The sequence below is a fragment of the Sciurus carolinensis genome, chromosome 3, assembly GCF_902686445.1.
Source record: "Sciurus carolinensis chromosome 3, mSciCar1.2, whole genome shotgun sequence".
In the NCBI taxonomy this organism is placed as follows: Eukaryota; Metazoa; Chordata; class Mammalia; order Rodentia; family Sciuridae; genus Sciurus; species Sciurus carolinensis.
The window spans coordinates 154,942,639-154,968,607 of record NC_062215.1 but is presented as its reverse complement, the minus strand read 5'-3'; the positions used below and the strand labels follow the sequence as shown (position 1 = coordinate 154,968,607).

General features: G+C 36.6%; 1 protein-coding gene across 4 annotated transcripts in view; it reads right to left on the bottom strand.

The window, feature by feature from the left end:
- The window catches only part of Pikfyve (phosphoinositide kinase, FYVE-type zinc finger containing), a 77,960-nt gene extending 54,560 nt beyond the window's left edge, over nucleotides 1–23,400 (bottom strand). Inside the window, exons 1-8 of one of the 4 annotated variants that reach the window (XM_047544693.1) lie at nucleotides 23,382–23,400; nucleotides 19,543–19,723; nucleotides 17,987–18,136; nucleotides 17,698–17,733; nucleotides 13,782–13,900; nucleotides 12,714–12,885; nucleotides 5,623–5,830; nucleotides 3,750–3,839 (exon numbers count right to left, since the gene is read on the bottom strand). In XM_047544693.1, coding sequence (XP_047400649.1) covers nucleotides 3,750–3,839; nucleotides 5,623–5,830; nucleotides 12,714–12,885; nucleotides 13,782–13,900; nucleotides 17,698–17,733; nucleotides 17,987–18,136; nucleotides 19,543–19,714 — 947 coding nt within the window. In that variant the 5' untranslated portion in view covers nucleotides 19,715–19,723; nucleotides 23,382–23,400. The other 3 variants (XM_047544694.1, XM_047544692.1, XM_047544695.1) reach the window with 3 other exon arrangements.
- Between the last annotated feature and the right edge of the window lie 2,569 nt (nucleotides 23,401–25,969).

The following is a 25,969-nucleotide window of genomic DNA, read 5'->3' as shown; positions in this document are numbered from 1 at the left end:
TAAGGAAACACACTTAAATATTAATAAAGAATGAGACTTCCTCTTTCTTGTCTGACATGTAAGAATCTTAGAAATCTTTACTCTGTCCTAATAACCAATAAGCTAAACAAACTGAGAAGTCAGCAACTCTTCATAGATCTGTCAGACAAATGAGATCACATGACAAACTGCCGCTCCAATCATGAGACAGACAGGTACATACACAGAATCACAATTTACTGGAGCAGAAACTCACAAGTAGAAACTTTCCTGAAAAAGAACACTGTTTAGGTAGAAAAACCTGAACTATAATTGACAAATTCCAGGCAGCTCAGTGTGAACAAGCCTGAAAACTTAAAAACTCTAGGCGAGCCAAGTATTAGGGAATGGGGCATGCATTTGTGAGTTTCACTTTCAGGAGCTCTACCAGGTCCTCATGGTGAATGTCAAAGAAAAAGTCCCTCCAGTTTCCCCCAAGCAGGGAAAAAATAACAATTTTGACATGTGCCAGATCTTTTTAATAATGCCTGCCCTGAGGAGAAACTATTTTATTAGAGCCTAACCTAGTAAAATTTCAGAGCTTAACCCCCACCCCAGGAGAAGAGAAATACCCAAGTCCAGTCCCCTCTAAATCTTCCATGTAGACGAAGAGAAATACACAACTCTAGACTCCTCCAACCACCCTTTTCCACCTAAGGAGGGCAAAGGAGGGGATACAAGGATGGAGGGACAGGGATGGAGAAGTGCTTACAAAGTTTACAGTCCCAGGGCACAAGCTCACCGAAAGACTGAGACAATCAAGTAAGTATAAAGTATAAAGATACTTCCCTTTACCTCACGCCTTATTATTACATGACTAAAGAAAGGTCTACTTACTACAGTGTCTTTTATCTAATACATCATGTTTAGCTATCAACCCACAAGGCATACTAAAAGGCAAGAAACTAGTTTGGAGATATGGAACAAATATGAGAAAAAAATCAGATATGGCACAAGTGTTGGAATTATCAGTGCAAGAATGTTTAACAAAACTTGCATGAGATCTAAATGAGGAAAACTATAAAACATGAATAAAAGAAATTAATGAATAGATGGAAAGATATTTCATGAATAGGAAAACTCAATATTGTCAACATGTCAGTTTCTCCAAACTTGGCTCTATAGATTCAGTGCAATACCAATCAAAATCCCAGCAAGTGACTTTGCAGACACTAAAAAAGTAATTCTAAAGATTATAAGGAAGAGGCAAAACATCCAAAATAGTCAACACAATATAAAAAGAGAAAGTTGGGAACGTGATGTCTTTAGGACTTACTATATAAAGTCACGATAATCAAGACAATAGTATTGGTAAAAGAATAGCCAAATAGATCAACAAAACATAAAAGAGCCCAGGAATAGACTCACATAAATAGTCAACTGATCTTTGACAAAGGAACGAAAGTAATACAAAGGAGCAAAATTAATCTTTTCAACAAGTTTTGAATCTGAAAACTCAACTATCCTCCCATATATAAAAAAATAAATCTAGAAAAGGACCTGAAACCCTTCACAAATTAACTTAAAATGGATCATAGACCTAAATGTAAAATGCAAAACTCCTGGAAAATAACACAAGAGAAAACCTAGATGATCCTGGATATGGTAATGAGTTTAAAAATATGACAACCAAGTCACAGTGCATGAAAGAAATAATTGATAATCTAGACTTCATTAAATTCTGCTCTGCAAAAGACAATGTCAAGAAAATGAAAAGACAAGCTGTACAATGGGAGAGAATATTTGCCAAAGACACATCTGGATAAAGGACTATTATCCAAAACACAAAGAACTTTGAAAATGCAACAATATGCTAGGTATGGTAGTACATGCCTCTAATTCCACCAACTCAGGAGGCTGAGGAAGGAGGATCACAAGTAGAGGCCAGCTTCAGCATGTTGATTACCTCAAAATAAAAAATAAAAAGAAGTGGGCAGTAGGGCTGATGATGTAGCTCAACAGTAAAGCACCCTGGGTTTGATGTTCAATTCCCAGTAATGCAAAAAAATGTTTTTTTTAATTAATAATTAAGAATTAAAAAACAAAATGTTTTTGCTGTATTCTAAAATAAAACAAATTGCTTTCAATTTTTTAAAAGTGAACAATAAGAAAATAAACAAACTAATTACAAAATGGGCAAAAGATTTTGACACCTCACCAAAGAAGATATACAAACAGCAAGAAGGCATATAAAAAGATATTCAACATTATATGTCATTAAAAATGGCAAATTAAAACAATAATGAGATACCACCACACACCTATAACATTGGCCCAAACCTAAAACACTGGCAACACCAATACTGGTATCACATGGAGCAAGAGAAACTCTCATTCATTCCTGGCAGGAATGCAAAATGATAAAGACACTTTGGGAAACAGTTTGAAAATGTCTTACAAAAATTAATTATGTCTTACCATATGATCCAGCAATCATGCTTCTTGGTATTTACCCAAATGAACTGAAAATTACTTGTACATAGATATTTATAGCAATCTTACTCTTTTAATTGCTAAAATTTGGAAGCAATCAAAATGCCCTTCAGAAGGTAAATAGATAAATTATGGTACAACTGAACAATGGAACCTTATTCTACTCTAAAAATAAATAAGCCATCACATAATAAAAGACTTAGTGAAAACTTTAATGCACATTACCAAGTGAAAGAAGTCAATCTTAAAAATCTACATACATTCTGTATACGTGATTCTGGAAAAAAGGAAAACTATGAAGACAATAAAAAAAAAAATCAATGATTACCATGGGTTAAGGGGAGGGGGGGATGAACAGAAAAAACACAGATTTTTAAGGCAGTAAAACTATTCTTTATGATACTACAATGGTAGATCCATTATCATTTTGCATTTGTCCAAATCCATACAATGTACAATATCAAGAGTAGACCCTAATGTAAACTACAGACTTTGGATGATTGTGTGTCAATGTAGGTTCATTGACTATGGTCTCAGATATTCATAGTACTGAAGGGTTGAGCATATGCACAACAAAGAAAAAAGGCCTCTCTACTTTCTCCTCAATTTTGTTGTCAGCCTAAAACTTCTGTGAAAAGTAAATTCAATGAACTAAAAAAAAAAAGATAACAATGTCTGAAACACACTCTCAAATGGTTCAGAGAAAATGTATGTGTGTGTATATATAAATATATATATATAAAGACAAAAGAAATAGGCAAAAACATAAATAAATCTTAAGAATATATGAACACTTATTTTCCTATTCTTGCAGATCTTCTGCATGTTTGGAAGTTTTTTCAAAAGAATTAAAAATTCAAGAAAAAACACTCTTCCCATCTCACTCAGAGTAAATGACAATTAATGTAAATGACCTGACAATTAACTATAAAACTGATCTCCTTCAGGCTCACAGGACTGTTATTCTTTGCTGGGAACTTGCCATCCTTGTTTTCTTGGTATATGCTCATACAAAATGTCCACCTGATTCATTCTCTTACATCCTTCAGGTCTTTTTACTAAACTGGAAGACACAGGATGGTGTAGGTCCCAATATCTAAAGCCACTGGAGAATACTAGAAAGAGTCACTCGAAGAATGAAAGTAAGAGCTGACCAGCAAAAAGGAAATCATAGTTTAATTCAGCTTTAGAGGTAAGAAATTGTAACAAGTAATCACCTTTTTAAATCTTTGTTGTTATTACTATGACAAGAAATAAAAAGCAGACACAGAATACAATGTTTTCATATAGCAGTTTACCTATTTCGAGCAGGGGATTTCCCAGCATCCTCCTGAACAGATACAAGTCTTGTTGAAAGAGCAGTATTTGAGGAATCTGGATGAATCAAACTATAAAGAAAACAGGAAAATACTAAGATCACTTGGAAGAGTAAAAGGCAAATCCAATTTCATTGAGGTGCTTTAACATTTAAAAGCAAATTAAATCTTTTCCCCTGCAATAATGAAATTATGGGCCACTTTTGCTCTTCCTTTAGTGAAGGTGAAAACTGTGTGTGGTTACCATATCAAATATCAAAAGAATGATAAATTTTTTAAGTATACTGAACATTAAAGATACCAATAAAATAATAAAATTGGTTGGATTGGTGACTTACAGAATAACTTTCCATATCACATATATAAGATGGAAGTGATTTGGGAAATATGAGTTCTAAAACTTTATTTTCTGTCCCCAGAGCCCACTGGAATAGCAAAATAAGAGGCAAACCTAGGTGTAAGAGCAGGCTCTACCTCCTACTAGCTATGTGACCCTGAGCTTATTATTTAATCTTTTTGAACCTCAGCTTTTACAACTGTCAGAAGAAGAAAATAGGGCCTACCAATGAGGTATAATGACTAAAAGAGAATGAATATTAAATAATTAGCACAAAGCCTAAAACTTTTATCGTACCTTTGACATCTATCAAATATCTCTCAGAAAGCTGTCATACCTGGTTTGTTTTATTAAATCACACCTGCCAATTTTAGGCTTATATAGTCAGACTGTACATAATTAAAAGGTATTACTAATTAAAGTAAGCAAGAATTGAAGAATCTCTACACTGTGTATTGTATTATTAAATATAGAATCAATTTTTTAGATTTATAAAAGGTATGTAAGATATAATCAAGATACTATAAACATCAAAGGACTCATCAAGTAATTTAAGAAAAAAGAACACTACCACTAATTTTGAAGTATGTGAGTTCCCAACCTGATTCCATTCTTTTCCCCTCCTTCAATGACATCATTGTCACAAATTTTATGTTTATCGTTGTCTTCCTTTAAGTTTTACCACATTTGTATCCCCAGGTATCTGTATTTATTTCATGTATTCCTGAAGTTTATATAAATGAAAGGTTAGTGGATGTATGATTATGTGACAATTCTTTCTATTTCATATATGTCCCTGAGATTCATACATGTTGAACTGTAGTTGTAATTAGTTTATTTTTATTTGTTTAAATACAATGTATTGTAATTCCTCACTTCCTTAAGATGTAACTGAGAAAATACCTCCTTCAGAAAAATGTTGGTTAAAACTCTAAGCTTGCTGACATGGCCAGATTTGGTACTGTGCTTAAGAAAATTATGTTGCTAAAGAAAGCAATCAGAAACTGATGAACCTAAGACACTAATTCAAACAATTCTAAGTAACTTCCAAGAAAGAGTTAGGAACATTCTCCACTACCAGCATATTTAGTCCTGCAAAAAGATGAAATGTATCTTTGGAAGGGAAAAAAATCTAATTTCATTTGGAAATATTAATACAAATCACATGAGTATTCTCCTTAAAAAAGACTACATTAGGAATTATTAATCTCAATGACTTCTGTTGCCTATTTAGCAAATATCATGAAGACCATATGCATGCCATGTGCTATTCTTAGTGCCAACAGTAAAACAGTGAATGAACAAAAAAGTATAAAGTCTCTCATCTTACGGAGATTATACTCAATTATCATGTACCCATTAACATCTGTAATTCTTCTGGAGGTAAGCCAAGGAGAAAGAGAAAACAGTAAATTTGAAGGAAACAAGTCAAAGAATAAATGTCAACCAAAAGCACTTACAAGTCAGGAAACTTAGTACTTCTCAAGTTTAAATAAAATTATATTCAAGTGATAGTACCTTTGCCAGGCCAAATCATCCTCTAAGAAAATGTTACGGCTGGCTTTTCTACTTCCAACAGGTGTTCGGGGTTCACTGGGATCAAGCACAGACACAGAGCAAGCAGAATCTGAAAGAGCATTCAAGTCTTCCCCAATGGAATTACTGTCTGTGGAATGAGCATAACTTAAGGCTATTTTTCTACAATAGGTGCAAGCTCGGAGGTCCCCTAGGAGAAAAAAGAAAAAAGAAGAAAAAAAAGTCAAAAGTAGCAATAATACATTACTTAAAATATTCTAAATCCTTGGGTTAATATATAATCTAATAATAGGGAAATTTCTTCAAGTCTTAAAGGCTACCCCCCAAAAAAAAATTTTTTTAAAGAAGTGAAATACTTTAGCTGGCTCTGTTAAATATTTTAAGATCATCACTATAATAAATTCATCCAGGTGTCCATATTACTTCAAATACTTGTAACAAGGTAAGAAAATCTGACCCAATAATACTAGAAAACTCTGCTTAAAAGACCATCTTTTCAAAGTTGTAAAAATGAAGTAAGTGATGTATCAGAGATAGGAATTTCAAAGAGAAAAATTTTGAATACCAATGCAGATGTAAACAACACATTTTCCCTATGCATCAAGTGAGGAAATTAGTTTCTATTATGAAGCCCTGAAGAGTGGCCTACAGAAGGAGCAATTTTGAAACAAACTAAGAAAGTGGCCTTAAATACAATATGAGATTTTGAGATAAACTTTGCTGAAATTCTAATAGCGAAAGTTAATATAGAAATGTTCTTGGGAGAAGAAACAAGGTTACTTACTACTACTAACTGTTATTTTTTTTTTTTTTAGGATGTAGTCCTGCCCAAAAATAAGTTTTAATTTCTACGCTGCTTTTCTAGAACATTGTTTTATGTGATTCCATAACAATTTAATGTATTAAAAATGGAGGTATGGTTCTCTGTATTCCTGTCTTAGCTGGATCAGGAGATTACAAATAAAAATTGGCCTGGGGTTGGGGCGGAATAAAGGTAAAACACAGTCAAGTGTCACATAATGTTTTGGTTAACAATAGACCACATAATATAATAATAGTCACATAAGAGTATAATGGGGCCAAAACACACCATTTTGTTCCCCCCACCTGCAGTGCTGTGGATCAAACCCAAGGCCTCACACTTCTAAGGCGAGAACTCTACCACTGATCTGTGACTCCAGCCCTTGAAAAATTCTTAACACCTGCTGATGTTGTAGTCATCATAATGTTGTCGGGCAACACATTTCTCATGTTTGTGGTGATGCTGATATAAATAAACCTACTACTTTGCAGGTCTTATAAAAGCATAGCACATACAATTATGTATAGTACATAATACTTGATAATGATGACAAATGACTATCACTGACTTATGTCTTTATGATTCTACACTTTATCATTATTTTAGAATGAACTACTTTCTACTTATTAAAAAAATTACTATAAAACACTATATCATGTTATATAAGTAGTAGCCTCACGGATCTCCTGTTTAGTCTCTCAATTGCTCAAAAGGCCATGTTGACACTCAGAAGGCTCAGGCAGGTGGAACACCTGAGGCCACAAGTTCAAAACCAGCCTGAGCAACTAGAAGACCCCAAGAGCCCAATCCACCCCACCAAAAAAGGGCCATGCTAGGTGATTAACCAGTATCATCCAGGTTTGTGTAAGTATATTCCATGATGTTCACACAAGGACAAAATCACCTAAGTAATGCATACCTCACAACTTACCCATCAGTAAGCAACACAAGACTGTATTTAACTTTACATGTAATTTAACAATTCTCCCTTACTATTTTTTACCATTCCTACTAAAAATCTGAAGTGACAGAAGAGTTCTAAAAGTTCACTGTATTGCTTTTGCCATAATTTCTACTAAGTATAATTGCCTATTTTAAGACTACTATTATAAAATAGTTTTATTAAACTATACATTTTCTTAATCAAAACATCACAAATAAAACGTCGCTTGTTGTCTTACTAATTTCTGTCACCACAATTTAAAAGATAAAGTCTATTAAAACTATGAAGAAAAATATATCTATATTCACTTCAATGAGGACCCAGAAAACAGTAACAACAAAGTGAACTCCAGTCTAGGATAAATCAAAGCACTAGGATAACTACCATCAACTGACCAGGGCAGAATTACAGTGAGGAAGTAAAATTACTTCCTTTACTTCCTTCCTGAAAGACTTACAGTTACCATAACAAAGGCTTGGTTTGTTTCTTACACTAGAAAAGGAAATCTCCCTGAACCAGTCAACTCTCAGAACTAAAACTGTTGAATCAAAAAAAGATAGCCAAGCCTGATCAGAAAACTTTCATTTCATGAAGAGCATTCATCAGCAAAGGCCCACTAAGCATATGACTGTATTATATGATGGGAAAATAAAGGCCGATGAGCACAGCCCTGTCATCAGAGAACTCATAGTTCACTGGAGGTGACAGACGTATATAATTTAAAATGCACATGATGAATGATATTACTTCTACTGCCACCACAATAACTGCTTAATAATCATTGATCCTTTAATATGTATCAGACATTGTTCCATGTATTTTACATTTATTCAGGGTCTTGATGTATAATAGTGCACTAAACATATTATCCCATTTGTGATAGTCAATTTTAGGTCAATGTGGCTAGGCAGCAGTTTGGTCATATAATCTAAACAGAGTTATCTGGGTTTGGCGGAGGGGCAGGGAGTAGATTAACATTTACAAACACTGATGTAAAGCAAATTACCCTCCATAATGCATGTGAGTCTCATCCAATCAGATAAAGGTCTGAAAAGGTAAGACTAAAGTTTTCAGAAGAAAAAAGGAGTACTGTCTCAATACTGCAAAGCAAAATTTATGTAGGCATTTTCAGACTGCCAGCCCACACAATCATTAAATTACTTATGCCAATTCCTTAAAATACAGGTAAACTTCTCTAACTCGTTTTCTCAGTGTGTGTCTGTACTCCATTCATTCTGTTTCTCTGGAGAATCCTCACTAATATAGATTTTGGTACTGTTATGCTTGAATGTAAGCTGTCCCTCAAAAGTTCCTGTGTTAATGCAGTAATGAGGTTAAATGATTGGACTGTGAGAGCTGTAACCTAACCAGTCCACCGTAGTTTAAATGGACTGGTGGTAACTGTAAGTAAGTTGTATGTGGCTGAAGGAGGTAGGTCTCAAGGGGCATGTCCCTCCTTTCTCTGCTTCCTGACCCACCATGAGCTGAGCAGCTTTCACTCTACCATTCCCTTATGCCATGATGCTCTATCTCATCTTGGGCCCAGAGCAGTGAACTCAATTGACCATGGATTAAACCTCTGGAACCAAGAGTGAAAATAAACTTTCCCTCTTCCATGTTGTTTTTGTCAGGTATTTTGGTCAGTCACACAAAAATGACTAAAAGTGGTATAAAGAACAGTTCTAGACGAAAAGAATTTTAAGGACAACTTTTCCAAATTGGCTTTCATATTTCTGGGATTGGTTCTCTAACTGATTAGATTGAAAGGTACCAATGATTTTATTTCTAACAGCAAGAGAGAATAATGATAGTCTATGGTATGCTTGGCAATACATACATGCAAAATATCACCTATGAATACTCCTAATCAAATACTTTAAGAAGCAAGATTGTCCATCACTGTGTATTTAATATCTTAGAACATTTTTGTCAAACTAATAAATATTTTAAGATAAACTTACTGTTCCTAATTGTACTACGGGAGGTGGAGAAAGAAAAGGATGACCTTAGGATTCAAATTCCCAGGTCAAAACTGTACTAATTACTTCAAAGTTTCTGTCTTTCCTAAAAGAATCCCTTAGCTCCTATGGCCTCAGTGATAGATTGCTGAAAATCTAACCAATACACAAAATACAAGGGGCCGAATTAAAACACAAACTGGGAGAAGAAAACACCACATGACAACAAAGACAGAAACAGGAGTGATGGATCTGTTCACAAGTCAAAGAACATGAAGGATTGCCAGCAACCACCAGAAACTAGGAGAGAAGCCTGGGGTAAATTCTTTCTTAGAACTTCCAGAAGGAAGTAACCCTGTTCACACTTAGATTCCAAGCTTTAAAAAAAATAAAATAACTTTAATTGCCAACCTTGCAGTGTGTCTGCTATTAAAGTGAGGGCGCTGATTGCAAAGAAATGGGATCCTGAAAATTAGAATGAAGATATATGGAAACAGCCAAATGAAGCTACAGATATAGAACCCCCAGAACCTGAGCCTCTTGTCAGAAGTAGCCTTTCTATGTCATCTGAGATTAACTCAGGAATCTTAAGGATTCTTAAGGAATCTGTAATGACCTCCCCTTAGTTAGCCGCCTTGCAAGACACTTCTAATTCCCCTCATGATCTGTTCCTAGTACCTCCATCCCATGGCAAGGTCCACCAGGTCTTGAAGGTAAGGTACAAAGTATGACCAATAAGGATGTACACTACATTACAGAAGAACCACATGACTTTTCCAATTAATACAGACGAACACCCAGGGAATAATTGGAATGGATACTGAGGATAGTGGAAAGAAAATTGTCTCAAGTTGAATTTACCTTACCGATATGGGTCTGCTAAGCAGAGATTCCAGATTTAATCTTGCATCTCAAGAGATTAAAAGGAGCTCCAAGTCTATTTAGTCGACTGGTTGAAATATGAACCTTTAAAAGGCAGCTTATGTTAAATGAAGCTAAAATGCCTGAACTGCCCTGATATACTACAGAGCAAAGAATACAAAAGCTCAAGGAGGTAGGAATGGTCAGAGTTGATTTTGCACATACAATACCCACACTCCCTATTCTCTTGTTATGTGATGCTCTGCATGACCTTTGGGCTCTGCTAGCAAGAAAGACATCACCAGAATAGGACCCTAGTCCTTGTACCTCCATAATCAACCAAAACAGTTTTTTATCTGGATGCCAATTATGAAATGGGAATTGGTGTGTACTGGATTGGCTAAGAGCCAGACCTGGGGAGGAACTCAGTACAGCTTAATCCACTGTTTAATAGCTACAGGGTTTACTTGGTCAAGATACTCATTTATATTTATGGCAGCAGAAGCCTCTCATATCTGTTGTATTTGGAGCTATCACCAGGAACTAAAAGCTAAAGCAAACAAATAGAAGACTTTCTTCCTGATCACCTGAATAATCTGGATAGGGACACAACCACTGGGACACTGTTTATGATTTGATTATTGATAAGGCAATGCTAGCTGTGCTAACATTTGTAAAGAATAAAAAAAATCTAGTTATAAGTGATAGTAGTATTTGATTCAACAGAAAACTAAAGTAAACTTTTAAAAATGATCCCTATAAATGACTTAAGGAATTTATCTATGGATATTAGTAACCTTTTTCTATAATTTGTCCATAATAAATCATACTTGGTCATACACACAAAATAAAGAGAATGGATTTGCCATGTTAAGACCTGCTTGCCTACCCCAGAAGGATGTACCATTCAGCACAACCATGAAAAATAAACTTGTGAGCTGAGCCCCAGAATCGCTGAAGAGTTCTGACTACTACTGTGGTTGCTATTCTTTGCAGGTCAGAAATTACAGCAGGGACTGCTGCCACTAAATCAGGAAAATCAAATGCAATTGGGAAAACTGGAACCAGAGGTGTCAGGGACCAAAGGGATTTACGGCCTTTTACTAAGGTGACTACACAATGAAAACAAGGGAACAGTCAACTTTTTCATGGATTACTTGCACTAACTCTATAAACTAACAGTAATTCCAGGGACTCAAACATCACTGTGGTTCACCAGTCACAGGAGAGGCTTAGGGAGGTGTGGTAATTGATGGAACTTTAGCTCAGGTACATCTGACAGTGAGGTTAGTGGGTCCCCAAAGCCCATGCTGTGGTTATTTCCTCAGTTCTGGAATATATAATTGATTTAGACATATTCAGCAACTGGCAAAATCCATACATTGGTTCCCTAACCTCTATTATAGTACTTCTGCCTTCCAGAACTGTAAGACAATAAATTTCTATTGTTCTAAGCCACTCACCCTATGGTACTTTGTTATAGTGGCCCTAAGAGAATAACATGCCAGCCAGGCATGGTACCACATATCTCAAATCCTAGCAACTCAGGAGGCTGAGGCAGGAGGATCAAGGTTAGCCTAGCCTCAGCAACTTTGCAAGGCCCTATTTCAAAATGAAAAAAAAAGGGGGGGGGGGGGACTAGGGATACAGCTCAGTGGTAAAGTACCCCAGTAAAAAAGAAAGAAATCAATACACCAATGTTTTGAGAGAGATTTTATCCTAAGGGTAATGGTAGCTCTGAAAAGGTATTTATCCTAAGAGTACTAAGCAGGGAAATAACCTGACATGATCAATTAGCATTCTACAAAGAAAACTGACTTGAATATGAAAAATGAATTCAAGATAGGGAAAAACTAGGGGTAAGAAAGTCTTTTAAAAGCTGTAGTCATAATCTGGGTGAAAGATAATGGGACCCTGACTCTGTCGCAGTTTACGTTCTTTTTCTTCAAGTGAATGAAAGCAAAGGGAAAATCTGTACAATAACAAAAATAACATGAGAGATGTCAAGAGCATTTTCTTGAGTAATTTCAATTCACCTTTCTCTCCCTAATCATTGTGTAAATCCACAAACCATTGTCAGCTTTTTCTCTTTCAACAAATAATTTGAATTTTCAGTATTCCTAAAATTTGACTATGTTTCTTAAGGAAGAATAAGAGTAGGATACAATTTGCAAAAACACGATATCATTTAAGAAAAATCTTTTCTTTAGAAATGAAAACTCTCATAATAATATAAAGTAGAAATCTACTTTAACCATCGTTTGATAACTTTTAATGTCCCTAGAGTTTTTGCTAGTATCTTTGATACACTGTCTTTTATTCTAGTTATTTTTTGACTTTTCCATCTACTTTATCATTTGACTGTGATGAGCTGTCACCCTCACTGTTGCGTCCCCATGCCTTACACCTAATGCCCAAACTAAAAATTGTCTTAATGTTGGTCCTGTATTATAACTATTTTATACTTATGACCTTTAAAATTGTAATACTGTCAATAAAATGCATTTACCTGTATAGCCCATAAATTTTCCAGGGATTTCTTGATTACAGCAACGACTGCAGAAAATCTGCCCACACAGTCGACAATGGTGTCTGCGCCTAAAGGTTGTGAATTTTTCACTACAGTCATAGCATTCTTTACACTGGCTATCTGGCATCCAGTATTGCTTCAGGTCACTATCCTATAACAATAAAAATGTATGAAGGCTTCGTGAAAAATACCAATTTTTACATTGTAATGGCAAATGAAATCCTAGGAGGTTTTTCCTGCAGAAATCAGAATTTTAAAATTCATATGAAATGCAAAAGATCAAGATGACCAAGAATAATCCTGAAAAATAAAATAGGACTTGTATTACCATCCATCAAGGTTTGTTCTAAAGCTACATAATTTTAGACAGTATTGGTGCAAGGATAAAAAAATGGAGATACGGAACAGCAAAGAGTAACTTATCATACAATGATATTTACATGAACTTTTATAATGAGATTTACAGTACAACAGATGGTCTTTTCAAAAACTAAGGTGCTATTCTCATGTCCATTATATCTGAATATACATGAAGATAAAAGGAAGTTTGACCATATTTATTCATACAAATAATAAAGCTTCTTAAAAAGAATCATGGGGTATATCTACAGACTCTGGTCTTACACTTAAACAAAACTATTTTAAAAATACCAGATATAAAAGGAGAAAAAAAACCTAATAACCACATTAAAGTTATGAACTTACGTACAAAAGAAATGTGGCTTTCACAGTTGGAAAAATTAATAAATAAACTTTCTTTTTTTTTTGCTACCGGGGATTGAACCCACGGGCATTTAACCACTGAGCTACATCTGCAGCTCTTTCTTATATTTTTTTTAAGACAGGGTATCACTAAGTTGCTGAGGCTGGTTTAAACTTAGGATCCTCCTGCCTCAGCCTCCTGGGTCCCTGGTATTACAGGCATGCACCACCACACCCAGCTTAATAAATAAATTTTCTTTCAAGTCACATTATGTCATTGATCATAAAATAGTATGATCCCCAAAAGTGTGTAATAAGAAATCTCCCAAAGCCTCTAAATATTACCTGGCTTTTCCCCTCCATGATTTCTTTGAGACGTTTTAATACTGTGCTGAGGCTTCGAAGTTGAACAGCTGTACGAGGATCATGACCTCCAAAGGCAGGTTCTGCTTTCCTTCTTGTATCTGAGTCATAATGGGAAAAAAAAAAAAAAAGGCAATCTTGTTAATGGGTTTCATGTCTATATAAAACACTGCATCTATGTGATGTGAAGTGCTTTTATTACTTTTGTTCTCCCAGCCAGTGATATGGATTGAGAGTTAAGGGTAGTCTTTATATGGGTAAGAAACTGTTGAAAGTATTTCTTATTGCCATGTAGAACACTGTTTTGCAAGCAAGTAAAAGCTAAGACAAGAACTATTTGAGATGATTGATGGTTTTATGGCCTAGAACAGCAGCATCATTTACATGGCCTAAATTAAAAAATGGTTTCTTTTGCCCTTTGTTCCCAACCTATAATAAATACATGCTATTTATTTAACAGAAGAAAAAGCAACTCCAGAAGGTTAACCTAGCTTAGTCTCTAAAGTCAAACTGGTAAGTACTAGGATGAAATGGTTCAGTTCTGGAGTCATCATCAGAAAGAAATAACTCAACCCTGAAGATTCTGACAGATTTCAAAACATCCAGGATGGTAGATTTGGCTATGGTAAAATCTGACCAATGTCCAAGAATATTATAACTGCCAAAAAATACTAAAACTTCAGTCCTATCCTTCCCTATTACCCCTACCCCAACCCTGCAGCTCCAAACTGAAAGGGTCACTGGAACTGACAGCAAAACTGAACACAAATCTATCTACAATAAAATAAGCCAGATTCCAGTTTTGTAGCCAGAATGGCAGATACCCACCAAAAGTACCACCTACTAACTGTACCTTTTAAACCAAAACAACAACTGAAGTTTCTATTCCTGGCTCAGTGTTATGGTTTTGATATGAGGTGTCCCTGAAAAGGTCATGTGTTAGTTGATGCAGGAATGTTCAGAGGTAAAATGTTTAAACTATGAGAGCTATAATCTTATCAAGGAATTAATCCACTTATTGGATTAATAGTCTGAATGGATTATTGGTTGGTCACTATAGGCAGCTGTGGCATGGTTGGAAGAGTAGGTCACTAGGGGTGTACCCTAAGGGTTTATATTTTGTCCCTGGCTACTTGTTCCCTCTGTTTCCTAACTGTCAAAAGCTGAGCAGCTTTCCTCTACTGTTTCCTTATATCATGACATTCTGCCTTGCCTCAGGCCCATAGCAATGGAGTTGGCTGACCATGGACTGAAACCTCTGAAACTGTGAACCCAAAATAAACTTTTCTTACAAGTTGTTCCTATCAGGTATTTTGGTCACAGTGATAAAAAGTTAAGACACTCCAGCTGTTTCAAAACCTAAGGGTGAAAAGAAGGTAGTTTGACAAAAAAGATGAATACCCAATTAGCTTAAACACATCAGTCTAATAACCCACAGAGCCCCCACTAACCTAAATAGTCTGCAGTTTACTTTCCAAAGTTTCAGGTACCCACAGTAAACTGCAGTCTAAAAATATTAACATTTGTCTTGATTCTTTCAAGAGAAAGAGACCACATTCATACAACTTTTTTTTTTTTTTAATGCCTTTATTTTATTTTTCTGTGGTGCTGAGGATCAATCCCAGGACCTCACACACCCTAGGTGAGTGATTTTCCACTGAGCCACAACCCCAGCCCCTCACATAACTTTTAACATATTTTTATAGTTATTCTGTTAATCTCTTTCTATGCCTAATTTACAAGTTAAACTTTATTATAGGTGTGTGTATGTATATATAGGGAAAAAACACAGGGTCTGGTGGTTTCAAGCCTCTACTGGGGCAGGGAAGAGGGGAGGTTTAAAGGATATCTCTGCAGATAAGGGAAACTACTATAAAATGGAAAATATCCCACCCCGAATCTGCCTCAAAGTATTTGCCAGATTTGCATCAGGTATTCTTTATTTTAATTGGGTGGGAAAGAAAAGATTACAAAGAATTGAGAGGTTGATAACTAAATCCAAATTTATGAAGAATCCCCTAAGACAATTTAATTAATGAAATAATCACTATATCTAAACTGTACTTTATTTTTAAAAACTTTGAAAACTTTAATCTTTCTGTAAATAGTTAGATCTTAACTTTAGCATTAGTAATACCTTAGAGGTGGTATTACCAATATGTAAATATTAGAATGACCAAATGGTTCTTGAGTCTCAAAAAATAAAGCAACTATCCATGATTTATAAGTTGAAAAAGGAGACAAAGTTGTGAGAATTATAGTGGCAACGCTCCATGTATAGGCAGTAACAAACTGTGAAGCCCCTTGCATTAAGTACTTAGGAATACAAGAGAGTATTAATAGCATCATCCACTGGAAAAGGATGAGTGAGGCCTTCCTGGAACCATGAGCACTAGTGCCCTTGAATAACAATGAAAGACACTGAGAAAAATCTGGTCTAGCTCTTTTCCCTTAGGCAAATAATCTTAGCTGCTTCTCTCACAAAACAGATGCTAGAAAATTAAATTACTTTCCTAAGGTCAGGAAGTCAGTAAATAATTACAATCCTTTAGTGGAGAAAGAAACTTATTTGGTCAAAGAGTCCCAGGCTTCTGAAGTTCAAACACATACAAGGTAGAATCCAAGAATAAAGACAATAAGAAAAGGTGGAAACTGTAACAAATGAGACATAAGAAACTCCACCTAGAAATATTTAAATTCAGTTCTATCATAACACCAAAGGCAAAGTTATGGAGCCTACCAATCTGTCACCACTAAAAGATGAGCTTCTATTCCTCCTCAGTTGAACAAGTGAAGAAATCCTATGCCGCTCTCCTTTGTCTCCTTTTCTTCTTTCTGTAGCTAAGCAAAGTTTGGTATTTTTGAAAAACTAAGACTCAAAAATTCAGCAAAGGGGCTGGAGTTATACCTCAGTGGTAGAGTGCTTGCCTCGGACATGTGAGGCAGGCCTCAGCACCACATAAAAATAAATAAATAAGGATATGGTGTCCATCTACTACTCAAAAATATCAGAAAAAGAACAAGAATTCAGCCAAAAGAAGGCAGTAGTTGAAATTTTCAGACGACAGTGTCTTAATTCAATATAGGATTTAATAAGAGCTCCCTCAACAAAAACAGACTATAAGCCATGGGTCAGGCATAAGACCTAAGGAGAGCTTATTGATGTTAAAGGTTAAAGTGGAGATGATTTAGAATAAAAGGAGAGCTCCTTTCTTCTCTCCCTCTGCCCATCTTCCAGTTCTTCTTAACCTGGGCTAAAGCTCACTGCCCAAGAAGACCTGTAGAGTGACATAGCCAGCTCTGGCCCAGTTCTTCAGTAGTAGTTCCTCTGGCTTAGTTTCTCTCGTCTCTTTCTATAGACCAAATCTAAACTAGCAAGAAAATATCCTTCTGCTAAACACCATTACTTACACCTATTTTTCACTCTAGGGCCTCATGGGGAAGACTGGCCAGACCAGACAGGATCTGGTGTTCAAGGACATTTGATTCTCACTGATGAATCTTTGTCTCTACTACACCACTTCCCACTGCCCTTTTTCTATCACCTTGAGTTGAGCAAACCATTCCACTAATTTACCAATTTAACAGATATAAAACATAAAATATCTACTCTCTCTACTTTATTCACTTCAGACACTGATCTCTAGCACGCACTCATCAGAAGAGCATGAAAATGAAGGAGATGACTGTGTAGTAGACCAGGATGGAGAATAAACAGGCAAGAAGAGCTTAGCTTATCCAGTCACATTGACAGTTTGCACTCCACAAAGGACACAGGCCAAGAGCAAGTGGCAGCCCAGCAATGGAGTTGAAGTATTTTGCAGCCGCAGGCATGCACATCACATTTCACTAGCACCCAGATACAGATGCAGAATTCATTCACAAGGCTAAAACTAACCTGTGTTCTCCTGGGGATGCTGCAAACTGTTCTCTGCTGAAACTCAAGCAAGTAAATTAATCAAAAAGCAGCCAAGAGGTCTGTTGCTTGCCTAAATCAAAGTTTAGTAACATGTTTAAGAACATTTTTTTCAGGTATCAACAAATTCTTTCACTACCCAGGTTAACAGTTTTACTTATTCTGGAGAGTACCTGACTATTTCAAACAACAAGAAACTTAAGTCAATAAACAACCTGGGGAACACAATGACTGGAAAAATCTTAGAAGAATGAAATAAGAACAGTTTTACCTAAGACGGAAGAGCGTCGCTGAAGTTCCTCGTTAAGCTGTTTTTTGTAAGGAATAGGTGACCTCACAGATTGTGCCCTTGAAGGGAGCTGAGGGCTGGACCAACTTCCACTCGGAGACTGCTGCTCTCCTTGGCCCCCTTCTCCTCTCTCTGTAGGAAAGGAAAGGTTGGCATTATTTGAAAAACTGAAACTCCAGATTTCAGCAAAGAGAAGGCAGTATACGAAATTTTTCAGACATAAATGTGTTTGTGTGTATGTGTGTGTATATTTATGTATGTATACGTAAAAGTATTATATGCATAATTTAAAATTAGGCTTCTGGTTTTCTTTAAAGAAAGAAATTCAAAGAATAGAGCAAATTACAGGCCAATAATCATACCATTGGTATATCTGATTTTCTGTTTTACTTTTCATTTTAAATTTGAGAAAGCAGAATGCAAGCTTTACACAAAGGCCCAGAATTTTTGGTCTTTTCATGAGAAAGATCCCTTACACTATTGAAACAGTGTCCAGCATAACAGATGCTCTATAAACATTTGCTGTACAAATAAAAAGAGCACTATCTTATGGTGAGTATATGCAGTGTAATATCTTAGATGGGATCCTACAACAGGAAAAGAATATTAGTTTAAATTTTAAAAACTCTGAATAAGATACATACAGTAGTAAATGAAAATATATCAATAATTCATCAATTATAAAATCTTACATTAGTACAGTAATACTAATACCATAGTAATACTAATGTAAGATGTTAATACTAGCAGAAACTGAATGCAGGGGTACATGGGAATATTCTGTACTATTTTCCCAATTTTTCTATAAATCTAAACTGTTAAAAAAAAAATGGAAGTTTATTTTTTTTTAATTATTATCTTAAAAATGTACAAAGTTTTTATAGCACTTTAAAGTCAACCATTAATAAAATTTAATTAGTACTATCAAAATTTCTACTGAGGCCGGGTGTGGGGGCACACATCTTTAATCCCAGCAGCTCAAGGAGGTTGAGGTGGGAGGATCACAAGTTCAAAGCCAGTCTCAGCAACTTGATGAGGCACTTAGCAACTCAGGGAGACCCTGTCTCTGAATAAAATATAAAAAGGGCTGGGGATGTAGCTCAGGGGTTAAGCACCACTGGGTTCAATCCCCAGTACAAAAAAAAAAAAATTCTAGCTTTTTCTTTCTTTTTTTTTTTTTCGGAGGAGGGTACTGAGGATTGAACCCAGGGGGTACTGAACCCCTGAGCCATATCCCCAACCCTATTTTGTATTTTATTTAGAGACAGGGTCTCACTAAGTTGCTTAGCACCTCACTTTTGCTGAGGCTGGCTTTGAACTCGATATCCTCCTGCCCCAGTCTCCTGAGCGGCTGGGAATTATAGGCATGCATCACTGTATCAGACTTAGCTTTTTCTTCTTAGGCAGAAAACTCTGGTGACCTATGAATAAAGCTATTACCTTGTTACTATTTCACTCTCTCTCAAAGACACAGCATGAAAGCTGAATAAGGAATTGCAAAGAATCAAAACTGTAGTTTTCTGATGCTTAAGTCTTACCTTTATTAAATCGAAAAAGATTTACAAAAGAACTATATGCTGATTTAAAAGGAGGTTCATCCTGATCAGGAGTCAAAGGTTTAAAGTGTGTAAGATGAGAAGGACTGGTAGGAGGTCGAGGCAAATCATTAGCAGAGTCCAGTGTTGGGGAAGTCTTATCATCTGTGGCCATTTCATGAGTCTGCAAAAAAAACAAGTGTTTCAGAAGTCAAAAGTTAATTCCAAATAACATGCATACATCTGGAAGATCCTATTCTGTGAGAGTTAGCTATGAAAACCAGAGTAAGTAAATTTAGTTTAGCATACTCAAATTAAGGCTTAAAAACACTGCTATCTAGATCAAGAGGAAGTCTCAATTCCTAAAACTGAGTCAATCTAATTTCAAATTACTATTAAAATCATTTTAAAAATTAAAAATTAAAAATCTGCAGGTAAGGCATAAATGTGAGTAGGCAAAGAGGAAAAATATTTTCATATCTGTAAGAGTTTTTTGGAAAAAAGGGTACTTAATAACTTTTCAAAATTATAGGGGGAAACTGATTTTACACCAACACATAAATTCCTTCATCTTATTTAGTTCAACTTTTCCCTTTAAAAAAATATTATACATATCCAAAGAAAAAAATGTCATCCTCTAATGACATTTCTATATAACTTCAACAATTAGCTCAAGTTACACCTTATTGCCTGTGACAATTATTCAAATCAACAAGTTGCTCTCCATCATGTTTCCTCCCAGACACGTGAATCTGGTTTTTTTCCCCCCCCTTAAAGCCTAAATTCTATATAAATACTAAGATAAAGATATTCCTAAAGGGTTTTTTTCCCTAAATTACCAAAAATCATAATTCAGCCAAAGCAGTAAATCTAACCGTGTCACAAGACAGAGGTCACAAAAAAGCACTAAGATTTATTTTTTGCCATTTAGACTTATTATTTCAACCAGAATAATCGAGATCTAGTCATTCTAGTTATTAAAATGCTATAGTTTCTAATATCATCTACACTTTTAAAAAGAGGACATTACACTCTTGTAAAACACTTTTCTGAAATCATATGCACCATCTCATTTTATTTTTACAACAATCCTGGAAGGTATGTAAAGCAGTCCTCATTACATTTTTACCTTCAAGGCAACCAAGGTACTCTGAACCTAAAATCACTTTCTTGAGGGTTCAGAGAGATAATTAGGGAACCTGTATCTAATCTCACCACAAAATTCTTTAGATTGAAATTATTTTTGTAGCTCTTCCCAGATCTCCAAGTCTAGCCTATAAGCATTCTCTAGCTACTCAAGACTTTGCTTGATTAATAATTTAATTGACTTATAAATTACAGCAGAAATGAAACCACTAACTTAAACAGAATTTTGACAATAAATATTTATTAGAAGTGGGGGGAGTAAAATAAGAAGGGGGAAAAGTGAGGGAAGAAGAGGAGGAAGGAAAAAGGAAGAGGTCTCTAATATCATCTTCTATTGGGGAAAGTAGTCAATAAACCTTCCAAAGTATCATGGCAATCCACATTTCAGCATCAAGGCTTGGAAAATAAGATGGTGACTGATCAAGTACAAACTCAAGCTTTTGTTTTTTGGGTTTTTGTTTGTTTGTTTAAGAGCACTGGAGAGGATGTGATGATAACAGCAACCTCAGGCCTCAGAAAACAGCCTATATTCTACTTCCACAAAATATCAGAAGCAGAGTTAAAAATGTGCTTAGAGTCTTAGAATTACTTAGTCTTAGAATTACTTTGAATTACTTGTAAAGGTCATCTAAACACAAATCTTTTATTAGGTTTTGGAAACATGAAGATAAAAATTACAGTGCTAATATATAGCAAGTGTAGTCTCTACAACATAAATACAATCATAGGGAATTATCAGTAATAATTACATGACACCAGGATCCTGAAAAAACTGCACTACAACTCTTATTTTTTAGCAACTTAATAACTGCTTATTATATAAACTAGGACTCTTTCCTGACAGGTAATTAGAAGTATTTATCAACTTATTCAAAGACCTCTCATGTATCACCAACACTCTACCTCTTTCCTTTCAAGGCTAGTGCAGCATATGAAGACCTACTACACACAATCTTGTTAGGGAAGCCATTCATTAGGCTAATGTGGTATTAAAATGTAGACAATATCAATATCAAATGTAGACAAGATCTACCAGCCAATATCAAAATTTTAGGAAGAGCATTCAAGTATCAGCCTAGTCATCTCTAAGTAGATTTTTAAAAATACTCAAATTCTATCTAATATCAAATTTTATCTACTAATGCAGGACAGTTGACTACTAGTAGTGTTGGCTTCCATCAGAAAGGGTTTTTTGTTGTTGTTCAATTTTTGACAAATCCATCAACAGAAATACTAAAAGAATACCAAACATGATCCATATTACTCTTCCCAGAAAGAAAGAGGCAGGAAATTTGTCCTACCTCAGAGGTCAACCTGCCCAATCTTGTCACAAGCCCAAGCTCAAGAAACAGAATATTTTTTGTAAGAATAATGAAGAGTAGAAGTTTAGAGAGGCAGAAAACGAGATTCAAAAGTATCAGAAATAAAACAGGGCAAATATGCCGAGAAACTACCTCTTGTCATTGTACTAATTTTACAAGCAGAATGTACTGAATCAACACCTTGATAATTTAACGTATTACACACATTAGGTACACAGAAATAACCTGCTTTATACAGAATTCTAACGTTTCTCTTAATTCTTGAATGCCTTAAGAATAACAAACTCTAAATTCGGCAGAAGACCCCGTATTCCTAAAAGTATTCACCCATTTCATTCTCACCCTTTTGTTGAGAAAACATTAAGAAGGAAAATACTAATTAGGAAATCAAGTGTCCCCAAAACACTCTGAAAGGAGTTGAAATGAAATCGCCTCCAATGGCAGAAACAAGCTTTTAAGGAGCTACGTGTGTATTTGAAGCCCAAGGTCTGTAGCTCATGAACTTTCTTTTCCAGCCTAAGGATACACCTCTGACACACGGACTCAGAACTCGTCCACCAAAGAGAAGAGGTGATGGAGTTCGGGCATGAAGGGGAAAAGAGGGGCAAGGGAACTTCAAATGTTTCAAGGAACCCTCTTCAAGGAGTGCCCTACGCGGCTCCCGTTCGCCAGACATGAGGCAGCCTGGAATCAGAAGACCCGCTAATGCTTGGGGCAGTTTCTCTGCCCTTCTTGCCCAGCCTCTGCCGCAGCCCGGTGAAGGAGCCCCATCCATCTCTCGCCCTCACCTCAGCTTTCCCCCACCACTCTGGCCCGCAGTTCCCCAAGTCGGCCTTCTTCCCACTCTCAGCCCCAGCTGGCCACACCCTAGGCCTCTCCTTTACCTGCGCCTCCCGCCCTGGCCCCGGCCCCGCCGGCCCCGCTCCTCCCCAGCCCCAGCTTCACCCCGCTCAGGTGCAGGGAGCCCGCCCCGGAGCGCAGCGAAGGGGTACTCGAGCCGCCGGCTGTTGCGGCAGGAAGCGAAGCTGCTTACACGATTGATGCGGCGTCTCGCTTCCCCCCAAGTCTCCGCCCTCCGTTCCTCCTTCCACCAATCCGCAATCGTGCCCGGGGGCCGACCCCGCCCCCTCCTCCCAGCCCGCACGACGTTCGGATCGGACGCTCAGGCAGAAAGAGTCCAGCCCAGAGAGCGTCGTTTTCCCACAACTTGGCCTGGGCTATGCCGCCTCAGCCTTTCTTGAGGAAGCCAGGACCACAGCGCGCGTGAGCGTCACGCGTGCGGGTCACCGGATGCGTGCTTGGTGCCCCGGGCACCGGACGGGTGCTGGCTAGGCCGCTGTTACCGTATGTGTTCGACACCGTGAGCACTCTTACTGTTTACCGCGCTCGGCGTTCTTGTGACCGGGCATTCACTTGTGTAGCGCGGATCCGGGGGTAAGAGCGGAGACGCGGGGATCAGACTTGCAGGACTCCGACAAAAACTGGCGAATTCCCTTGGACAGATGACTGACTTCTGTAGGCGTCAGACCTCTGGTGTGTAAAATGGAGTTAATAGTACCCACTTCACATACTTTTTTTTTTTAAGGTTACGTAAAACAGTTCATGAAAAGCAATTGGCATAGTGCATGACCCACAGTTGGTGATGTTGGCTCTACAGTCTTTTCATTCGGGTTTCGAGTCGCAAATGCTAAGGTCAATAAAGTTACCACGCCCTAACTTTCTCAGCCTGGCCAGCTCCGTCGTCACTCCTGTTATCCTAAGAGTGCTGTGCACTTAATTGTAGAAAACATAGCAAAACCTGCTGACTGAAATTGTGGGGCAGAGGAGCACGGAAAGGAAAGTATAAATATAAAGGGAGGTTCTATTTCAATTCAATTCTGGGATTCTTTTCCGCAAGAGTTTTGGCAAATGCCCATTCAAGTTTTCTTTGAGTTGGTCTTTTCAGCTGTTAGAGAATAACACAGAAACCTGTACTAGAACAAATCCTGGTCACTACTCTCGACTGGGCAACTCAGCAGTCATTCTAGAGTCTGTTTTCAACTTTCCCTTCTCAGTCTTCATTACTGCTATGCCAAAACCTCCACACACACATTACCTTGACTAGTGTTCTCAACAGAGAATCTGATCTGCACAAGTGAAAAAGCCAGGGTTACTTTGGGTACAACCCTTAACAACCTAACCACCCCCATCACAAATTTTTCCTGCATCCACATACCCACATCTACCCTGGCCTGCCTGGATCCCTCTGCTCTTTCCCAGTTCAGTCCAGGTGGCACCCAATCTACTCGCCTGTTCCTGGTATTGTGCACTGTTATCTTCAACCAATCTTTTCCCAGTGACTTCCTCCTCAGCCTATGAGCATGTTCAAGTCTCTACCTTCTAGAAAAAAAGCCCTTTCTTAAATCAGTCCACCAGGTATTAATATTTCATAAACCTACAATAAAATACAAAACAAACCCAGAGATCATATGAACAGAATAGTCATTCCAGCCAAGAAGACCTTAATGTATGTAGAAATTCCTTGTATGGTAAAAGGAACACCTATTCAACAAAATATTTTTTCCCCAGTACTGGGGATTGAACCCAGGGGTGCTTTACCACTGAGCTACATTCCCAGACTTTTTAATTTTTTGTTTTGAGACAGGATTTCACTAAGTTACCCAGGCGGGACTCATTTTTCATCCTCCTGCCTCAGCCTTCCAAATACCTAAGGTTCCAGGCAAGTGCCACCAGGTCCTGTAACAAACATTTTTTGAGTCACCAGCAATGTGTGTGTTAGGTAGGCTCTATGATAGGGATAAAGCTATGAAATGACTTTAGTCCATGTCTTCAAGAAGTTTTGCAGTTTAAAATCTATATTCACTCACAGTTTAATTTCTGTGGGAAAAAAGTGAAAAACTGGCTACTATTTGGTGGTAGGTGGAGAAATCAGTTTAGATTCTTACCTCATACTGAACATCCAAAGTAATTCCAGATGAATTTTATACGTAGAGAGATGATTTGTGTAAATATCCTCCCAGAAAACTTTCATCTTAGCATCCATTTATGATTCTTGCTAAATTGGTTAGTGGTAGTACTATACTTATATTCCTCCCATGTATTAGTTGCACTTTGCTGAAAAGAGCTTTTCCTTCTTTCTTTATATTGATTAGTATCAATATGGATGCTGATCAATTTTCTGTGTCTGATTCATTCCACTTAATGTCCTCCAGGTTCATCTTTGTTGTCATAAAGATTTCTTTTTCTTATGGCTCTTTGGTATTCCATTGAGTATATATACCAGATTTTTTCTTTATCCATTCCTTCCTCAATGAACACTTGGGTAGATTTCAGTTTGGAATATTGTAAGTCACACTGCAGTGAACATAGGAGTGCAGATATCTCTTTGACATACTGATTTCATTTCTTTTGAATATATACCCTAAAGTGTAATTGCTGAATTGTATAGTAGTTATATGTTAAATTTTTTGAGGTGCTTTCCGTACTGTTTTCCATAATGCTTGTACCAATTTTCATTCACATTAATAATAAGCAAGTTTCCCTTTTCTACACATCTGTCCAATGCTTGTTATCTTTTGATAATAGTCATTCTAACAAGTGTGAGGTAGTATCTCTCACTGTGGTTATAATTTGTACTTTTTCTGATAGTGATACTGAGCATTTTTCATACCTATGGGTCATTTGTATGCTATCTTTTGACAACTCTATTCACATCCTTTCCCTATATTATAATTTCTTTTTCATTTTCTTATTATTGAATTGGTTAAGTTCCTTGTATATTTTTGGATAATAGCACCTTATCAGATGCAAGGTTGCAAATAGCCTCTTGTTCCATAGGTTGTTTTTTTGTTCTGTTGATTGTTTGCCCAGCTTTGCAGAAACATTTTGGTTTGATATAATCTCATTTGTCTATTTTGCTTTTGTTGCCTAAACTTTTGGTTCATAACCAAAAAAAATTATTG